The sequence below is a fragment of the Chinchilla lanigera genome, unplaced genomic scaffold (assembly GCF_000276665.1).
Source record: "Chinchilla lanigera isolate Chin_1 unplaced genomic scaffold, ChiLan1.0 scaffold00021, whole genome shotgun sequence".
NCBI lineage: Eukaryota > Metazoa > Chordata > Mammalia > Rodentia > Chinchillidae > Chinchilla > Chinchilla lanigera.
The window spans coordinates 1,368,640-1,377,734 of NW_004955422.1; the positions used below are offsets into that span (position 1 = coordinate 1,368,640).

Here is a 9,095-nt window from a genome sequence, read left to right on the forward strand (position 1 = left end):
AAAACAAAAGAGAAGAAAGCTGCCCTCCCCCTGCCCGCCCTAAGAAGTCTGGGCATCAGGCCACACTGGCCTCAGCCTCTCCACTGTGAGGGCTTCCCGCTCCTCCTTCCTGGGAAGTGTGTTTGTGCGCGAGGCCGCCTGTAGGAGGAGTCGTGTCCAGGGCCTCTGGGCCTTCTTCTGTCCTCACCCATCTCCTGCCCAACCCCGCCTCCGTGACAGGGTGACAGTGTGACAGGGCCTCTTTGTCCCAGACCAGCCCAGCAGCTTCCGGTGCCACATAGCCCAGGCCCAGCTGCAGCCGCCCCACCCCCTATTTGCAAGGTAAATATTAGCCTGGGCCAGCTCAGGACAGAGGGACAAAGAGCAGGAGTGCGGGCCACCACAGGCCCCTGCCTCACCTGCCTGTCTCAGGCCTAGCTGTGCAGCGTCATGTGTGGTCTGGGGGTAAAAGAACAACAGAGACCTGGGGACCAGGAACGCCCCCGCACAGTTTAATTCCTGAGTGGCCTACTGCCTATACTGTTGTATGAATATGCATAATATGTAAATTTGAAAATACATATGTATATTTTAAAATTGATGTTTCACTGGTATAGTGTTCACAAATCTCTTTTTTTTTTTTTTTTGAGATAAGGTCTCACTCTGCAATTTAGCTTGGCCTCAAACTCACTATGTTGCCCAGGCTGTCAGTGAACTCATGGCGATCCTCCTGTCTCAGCCTCCCAAGTGCCAGGCTTACAGGCATGCACAAACATGCCCAGTTACAAATCCTAATTATGTAACTCCAAATTCCACTTGCACACCTGTGTGGCACACTCCTCAGATACCACTCTTTCACCGCCTAGCAGCAAGGATCAGCCTTTTTTGTGTTTTTGAGACAGGGTCTCACCATGCAGCCCAGGGTGGCCTCAAACTTGCAGCAATCCTTCTGCCTCAGCCTCCTGAGTGCTGGAATGACACACATGAGCCACACCTGGCTCAGTGCAGCAGTCTTGCCTACATTCAAGCTTCACAGAAATAGAGTGGTTGTGTCTGTCTGTCCTCGCCTGGCGTGTCCTGGGTCCCTCCATCCTGTGTCAGAGGCCTGTCCTTGACAGTTGGTGACAGTTATGTTCCTGCACTCAGCGATGCCTCGCGTTTCAGTGAATTTCCAGTTTCGGGCTCGTTTAACAAGAGCCCCTGTGAATGTGTCTTGGTGTAAAGGGCTGGATGTTTCAGCTGGGAGGAAACCCAGGATGGGTTTCTGGGCTTAAGTGATGACGGCAGACTAATGTCCGAACAGCCGGCACCGGTTTATGTTCACGGCAGCAGGCACGGAGTGCAGGGCTGGTCCTCAGCAGTGCTCTGCGTTCTTCCTCCTTTTTTTTTTTTTGTACTGGGATCAAAACCCTGTGCCTTCCCACTGAGCTACATCACCAACCCCTTTTATTTTATTTTTTATTTTGAGATTCGGTCTCTTTAAAATACCCAGATTGGCCTCAAACCTGCAACCTCCCTGCTTCAGCCTCGCAAATAGCCAGGATTACAGACATGCACACTGCACCTAGATATTCTGCACATTTTTCATTTTTATTCTATTTTACTTTTTTGAGAGGGTCTCACTATGTAGTTCAGGCTGCCCTTGAATTTGCTTATGCAGCCCAGGCTGGCCTCGAACTCACAGTGATCCTCCTGCCTCAGCCTTGTGAGTGCTGGGTTTACAGGCATGTGCCACCATGCCTAGCTGCATTTTTGTGTGTGTGTCTTTTTGAGACAGGGTCTCGCTATGCAGTTCAGGCTGGCCTCAAACTTGAAGTAATCTTCCTACCTCAGCACTCCTAGCGCTGGGAGAACAGACTTGTGCCACCAGGTATAACGAGCCTGGGCTATCATCTGTCTATCTGTCTATCTATCTATCTCTCTCTCTATCTTTCTCTCTCTCTATGTATCATCTATCTATCTATCTACGTCCAGCCTCAGCAATTTAATATAAACCTGTCTCAAAATTAGAGTGTGTAGTTCAGTGTAGAAAGCTTGACTTTCATACGCAAGGCCCCAAGTTTGATCCCCAGTATTGCAAAAGAAAAAAGTGCATTTCTCTTCAGTAAAAATCTTTTCTAAAGAAGAAAAACATGGGGCTGGGGATTTAGCTCAGTGGCATAGCGCCTGTCTGGAAAGCGCAAGGTCGTGAGTTTGATTCCCAGTACTGGGAAAAAAAAAAAAGAAGAAGAAAAACATGATAGGTGTGGTGGTGCAGACCTATAATCCCAGCATTCTGGAAGCTGAGGCAGGAGAAGCGCCATGGGTTCCAGGCCAGTCTGGACTATGTAGTGAGTTCAGCATCAACCTGGACTACAAAGTGCGACCCTGTCTCAACCCAAAAACAGAACAAGAAAAGAGTTGGCAGGCCTGGGCTCCATGCCGGCTCCTCCGCACGGTTTGTTTCTAGGCTTCTGTTTCCCCGTCTGTAGTGTGAGGTGCGTGGGCACTCTGACACCTGTTCTTATGTCAGCCATGCATGTGGCCAGAGAGAACCCCAGGTCCCCAGCCTGAGGTGCTGACTTTCGCCTGTCCCTGCTCAGTGTCACCAGGACACCTTGACAGGGGACAGAAACAGGGTGAACCCAAGGTTAAGGGCTGGGCATGGCTGCAGCTGTTGATGGCCTCTCATACCCTGAAGCAGCCGCACTTCCAGCACAGTTCCCTATCAAATCATTTGTCCCCAGGAGGCTGAGTGGAAGCCTGAGACTAAAGCCAGGCGTGGTGGCACATGTCTCTCATCTCAGAACTTGGGAGGCTGAGACAGGAGGATCTTTCTAAGTTTGAGGCCAGCCAGGGCTACATAGTGACTCCAAGGCCAACCTGAACTACATAGCGAGATTCTGTCTCAGAACACAACACAAAAGCCTGGTGGAAATGCCATGCAGGAAGGGTGTGGGCAGGGTCCAGGAAGCTGGCCTGGCTGACAAAATTCATCTTAGCAGCTGGGTTCCAAATTCTGGGCAGTGCAGCCCTCCTCTCCAGAGAGCCCCAATAGTTCCTGCCACCCTCCTTCTCCTCAGGCGATTTCAGACAGGCTCTGCCCAGAAAGTATTCAGATCAGCAGCCAGCTGGCTTAACGTCAGAGGCAAACCAGATGTGAGCTGCTTGTGACTCATGACCAAAATTCTGGGAAGAGCTGGGGCGTGGTGGCGCACGCCTGTAATCCCAGCACTCTGGAGGCTGAGACACGAGGATCGTTGCAAGTTCGAGACCAGCCTGGGCTACAAAGTGAGCTCAAGGCCAGCCTGAATGGCATAGTGAGTCCGTCTCAAAAAGAACCCCCACACATAAAAAAAAAAAAGAAAAAAGTTCTGGGAAGCCAAAAATGACCCCTGCTGAGTCCTGCCTCACCCTCCACTGATTCTGTGGCCTTGGCCTGTGTCTCTCACCTTCTCCCAACCTGTTTCCTTTTCTGTGTATCAGGAGACAAAAGCAACTGCTAGTCCTAGCACTGGGGCAGGCTGAGGCAGGAGGATTGCAAGTTTGAGCCCAGCCCGGACTAAGGTGGAAACTCTGCCTCAAAATACAAATCACACAGCTGCCTCCTGTCTTGCCTCCTGCTCTTCCTCAAAGCAATCTGTGGCTTCTAATCCCCCTCCTCACAGCAACTTTTCAAACTTCAACCCCCGCTGTGGCAGTGTCTGTCGCAGCCCGCTTACCACGGGTGCTGATGTGTCCGCTGGCCTCCGCTCGGCCTGCCCACCTTCCCTCCATCCACACCTTTTCCACTGCCTACTGTGACCACTCACAGGAGCAGAAAGACCTTACTCACCTTGGCAGGAGATGGGAATCTGCCCCTTCGGGGTGCCGGAGAGCGAATGCGCCCCAAGTCCTCACGCCCTGCCCTCCAGCTCTTGCTCTTCCTTGGTCACCCAGGGCTTCGCCCCAATTGTCATCCCACCCCCCACCCCCACTCCGGGGCCTGCCTGCCAGCCAGCTGCTCCCCAGATGTGCGTTTTGGCTTTCTGCAGCTGTTTAGGTCCCGTCCTATCTCCCTCTGCTGAATCACGTTCTGGTCTCACGGGCACCCTGCATGCCACCTCCCTGCCCGGGCGCCAAGTGACCCAAGTGCAGCCCAGGGCAGGGCAGAGCCCACTCGGGAGCTTCGCTGGCTGCGTCTGAACCCAAACGGCTCGGCGCCCCGGGCAGGCAGACGGCTGGGGGCCCTGGTGCCTTCTGCTGACCACGCCGCAGGTGACGATGCTGCCTCCAGGGCTGCCGTGAGGGTGTGTCCCTGAGCGTGTCCTGGGGGCCAGCACACAGCGTGCCCCCTTTGAGGATGGCCCGACTCCTGGGCCAGCGGCTCAGCTCTGACAAAGGCACTGCTGTCCCCCATTCCTCAGTCCTGCCTGGAGCTGGGCACGCAGGACAGTGCAGATCTGGCCCTGGCCACCTCCCCAGGACAAGTGACTTCGCAGCCCTTAGAACACAGGAAAAGCTGCCAGGATCTCCCAAAGCCTGACCTCGAGGCACAACAGGCTGTCTGCTAAACTGCCCTGACACTCAGAAGCCATTCACTGGTTTGCTTCCAAATGAACTCTGAAGTCTGGCCCTCACACCTTTCCATTACCTTCTTCTGTGGCACCGGAAGGCTAAAGCCAGGGCCTCTGCACTCAGCAACAGCCCCAGCACTTTTCTGTACTTTTCAGACAGGGTTTTGCTAAGTCCCTCAGGCTGGGCTGGAACTTGGGATCCTCCTGCCTCAGCCTCCGAGTGCTAGGATTACAGGCACGTGCCACCATGCCCAACTCCTGAAGGATAATGATGGGCACTAAGCACCCACACAGGACAGCAACGCTGCCAACTGCTCGAGGGCTCCCTGGGTGGGGTCAGTTGGGTGCTGGGGGGGATGGTACCCCCGGGAGGTGGCAGGTCCCGCACCCCGGATAGTCAGTAAAGACCTCTACTCAGAAAGGTTTTACCCAGCAGTCGGGTCTCCTTTGGTGGCTCATAAGCAAGGGCCACCTGAGTCCTACTTGTCACAGCAGACGCCCGTCCCATCCAGGCGGCCCAGAAAGACACGGACACGCAGAGCTGGGGACAGTCTTTATGGGATCAGGTGCCCGTCTCTGCCTCTACCGCCTCTGCCCACGTGCCCAGGCCCATGTCCTTGTGGATCGGCACCAGGCTGGGGCTGCCCCGCTCCTTGGGCACCGCAAAGCACCTCTCCCAGCTCTTGGAACTGGTGGCCTCCACCACACTGCTGGCTGCGGATGTGTCCCTCAGGCCACCCAAGGCCAGCAGCCCTGGCTCAGGCTGCAGAAGCAGCGCGGCGGGGGCCGAGGGCGCCCCGGGTGGGTGACTGAGCTGGTGGCGCCGGAGGCCCTGCGGGAGGCTCTAGCCCATGCCGCAGGTGGGGCAGCGGTAGGGCTTGTCCACGAGGTGCGACTTGGGGTGACGCCGGAGCTTGGTGGCCAGTGTGTAGGCGCGGGAAGGGGAAGGGCCTCTCGCCCGAGTGCAGGCGCTCGTGGGCCCGGAGGGTGTGCGGGTCCCGCAGGGCCGTCCCGCACACGGGGCACAGGTGGGCCTCGCCGGTGCGCGCAATGAGGTGGCGCTGGGGCTCTGGCCGCTGCGCGAAGGCCTGGGCACAGTGCGGGCACAGGAAGGGCTTCTCCCTGGTGTGCAGCCGCAGGCGGTTCCGCAGCGAGCCCTGGGTGGCCAGGAGCCGGCCGCACGCGGGGCACGGGCATGGGCACGGGGTGGCGGGCAGCTGGTGGGTCTTAAGATGCAGCCGCAGGGAGGGCCGGCGGGCGAAGGCCTTGCCGCACTCCCCACACCGGTACTGGCGGCGCTGCTGCGGGAGCCTGCTGGTGAGCGTGGGGGGCTCCGTAGGAGGCCAGGGAGGTGGGCCCCAGGCTCCGAGGCCTTGCTTGGGATGGGCATGGATCACTGGGGATGGGAAATCTCCCAGCCGGACAGGTAAGCAGCTGGGGGCCCTCAGACAAACCAGCTTCACAGCTCTCCAGGTCCCACTGGGGAGCCGAGTGGCTCTGGGGCTCCAGGGGCGTCCGCGCCTGGGGTGGGCCCTGCTCATCCTCGAGGGCAACTGGAAGCAGTGCACCAGGGGGTCGGCTTTCCTGGCAAGTTCGGTCCTGAGTCTGAGACACAGGCCCAAGGCTCAGCGTACTCTCTGCCAGGACGCCAGGGGGTGACAGATGGCCAGGATCTGCGAGGCAACAGGCAGGGTGCAGGGGTCAGTCCCATGGGGCAGCAGGTGGCCTTCTGGGGGGACCACAGGCCTGTGTCTCCCCCAGCCTGCCTCAGTGGGAGCAGCAACTCTGGTCTCTCCCGGGCACGAGGCGCACTCGTTCTCTTCCTGGCCACTCTCAGAGCTCTACAGAAGCCCCACCACCTGCCAGTCCTCTCCGAGGAGGGCTCCCCAGTGTCCCTGGAGACACACAGGACACCACTCAAGGCCTCATCTCCCCACTCGAGCTCACCCCTACGATAAGGGAGCCCCTGCCCCAACAGGAGAGAGGAGACAGAAGAAACTGGAAACTTCCTACACAGCTTCCTTTTGTATCAGATGAGCTCACTACTCCAGGACACTCTCAGAACGTGAGAGTTACAAATATGTCTCTTAGTCCTCTAAGGAAAAGACCCGTGATACCCCAATGTCTCTGTCTTCATTAATCACAATTTGCAGTCTAAGATGCTTTATACCACATGCCTGAAAATTCTAGCCTTACAGGGCTGCCAATACTAAAGTTTGGTGTTTTTTTTTTTTTTTTTTTGAGACAAGGCCTCACTATCTGGTCCAGGCTGGCTCTGAACTCACTATGTAGCCCAGGCTGACCTCAAACTTGCAGTGCTGCTCCTGCCTCAGCCTTCTGAGTGCTGGGATTGCTAGCGTGTGCCACCATGCCCTGCCCAACCCTCAACTATGAAGTCACAATCTGGATCCAATCCTAACCAGGGCCTGATTTCCCATCCCACCCTGAAAAGTCCATTTTCAACCAGATTTTTAGTTATTTTGCATTTCTGGGAAAGAACCTGGAACCTCACGCATGCTAGGCAAGCGCTCTATCGCTGGGCAGCACCCCCGGCCCCAACCACATTCTCAAAGGAGACTAAGACTCTAGTATTTTCTCACAGTGTTGAGCTATAGAGCCCGCTGTCTCGGCACAGGATGCTCAGGTGACCCCGGGGAACCGGCGTTCATCTGGCACATACCTGTGGAACCCTCTGCCGCAGCCTTCCCGGGCGAGGCCGCTTCTTGTATGGCAGACTCCACTTCTGCCATGGTCACTGCAGGCATTCCTTCCTCCAGCCCAGGCTGCAAGGGGCTGGGACCCTCTGGGGAAGCCCAGGGCCACAGCAGCAGCTCAGAGCCTGGCAGCACGACCCCGTGCACCTGCAGGTGGAGCCTCTCGTGGATGCGAACCAGGGTCAAGTTTCCCTCACTCTCCAGCCCGCCTCGCTGCACCAAGCTGCAAAGCAGAGCAGATCAGCAGGCTCAGGAGATCCACTTCAAGAAGTACACAAGAACCCTAGCTCGTGGGAAGCCGAAGTCCTAAAGGACACTGTGCCTTCAGAACACGCATGGGAAAGATCCTTGCCTAGGGAATTACAGTAACTTCAGGTTCCATGCGGGTCTCCACAGGAAGCCACAAAGGACATTCTCAGTACGCCTCATCCTGGAACTTACCTGGTCCAAGCTAAGCTTTGATCGCTGGCCAAGGGACAGGTCCTGAAATAAACCAGTAAAAGTGCTTGAGGGGGGCAGAAAGGGGGAGGGGGAGGGGGAGGAGGAGGAGGAGGAGGAGAAGGGGAAGGGAAGGGAAAGGGAAGGGAAGGGAAGGGAAGGGAAAGGGAGGTAGAGGAGAAAAAGAAGAAATACTGGCTGAAACTTTACCTGGGACAGATTTTTATTTTATTTTAGGCAGGGTCCTACTATGCAGTTCAGGCTGGCCTTGAACTTACTGTGTAGGCCAGGCTGGCCTTCAACTCACCAGGTGATCCTTCTGCTTCAGCCTCCCTAGGGTTGGGATTAAGGCGTGCACCACCACACCTGGCTCTTGGGATAAATCTAAAATGAAACTCCTGGAAGGTTGGCAGGTCTGGTGTTACCGCTATATGGGGGTGCTGAGCTTGGGTTGTAATGGCACTTTCCACACATGCAAAAAGCCCTGTCTGATCCCCAGCACCAACTACAAAAATATGTGACAAGCAGGACATGGTGAATGCCTGTAATCCCAGCATTGGGGAGACTGAGGCAGGAGAATCCCCACAAGTTTGAGGCCCAGCCTGAACTGTGTAGCAAGACCCCCATCTCAAAAAGAAACAAAAAAACCCCAAATATGCCCGTGCTGTCTCACTCTTCCTTCACTGTCAACTAAAAAGTGTGTCTATCTACCTCCTTCCCAATGGTGTGGGAAAACAGTACCCATGCAGTTAAAATCTTTACTGCATTATTTCTTCTGGTTCTCCAAATAATCCGGAGACAGCCTTTGCTTTCTTTTACAGACAAGTTAAAGAAGGCATGTATTTTAGCCAACCAGGTGACAAGCCGGGGACTGGAGCCCGTGCCTTCTGAACGCAATAACTCTAGCTCTTGCCCATTGTCACGGCTGACACTGCACCAACCCAGCTTTTAGCGTTTTGCGTCTGCGGGGAAGACAGTCCCTCGGGGAAGGGACAAACCCATCTCACCGCTTGAAATATCCTCCTTCTAGGAACTGCAGAGTTGTCCAGAAATGTCCAAACTTCCCGCGCAAGTTTCAATCACAGAAGGGAGGCCCGACCCTTCCATACCTCCTCCAGCCGTGCTTTCACTCCCTCGCCCTTCTCCCCAGAGGCAGAGTTCTCCGGCAGCGGCCCCCAGCGCAGTCCCGGCTGCAGCGGCTCCCCGACACACCAGATCCCCAAGCGCCGTGTCCTCGCGAGTGAGGGGTCCAGGGCCAAGCTCTGGGGGACGCTGCTTAGCGCGAGGACCGCCCGCCTCGGCCCTGGCGTGCAGTCTCCTGGGCCTCCCGAGCACAGCCTCCGCCCGAAAAGCTCCATCCTGGGGCGGGGTGCAGGCGCGGCCCGGGGGCGGCGGGGAGATCGGAAGCGGCTCGGGGGCGGGAAAAGGT

General features: G+C 56.4%; 1 protein-coding gene across 1 annotated transcript; it reads right to left on the minus strand.

The window, feature by feature from the left end:
• Positions 1–5,054: 5,054 nt before the first annotated feature.
• On the minus strand, positions 5,055–9,049 carry Znf408 (zinc finger protein 408). The gene is given in 8 exon segments (XM_013513827.1): positions 5,055–5,455; positions 5,457–5,823; positions 5,826–5,846; positions 5,849–6,187; positions 7,195–7,451; positions 7,670–7,815; positions 8,486–8,597; positions 8,750–9,049. Coding segments are annotated over 8 exon segments (1,896 nt in total). The 5' UTR covers positions 9,025–9,049; the 3' UTR covers positions 5,055–5,076.
• Positions 9,050–9,095: the final 46 nt, after the last annotated feature.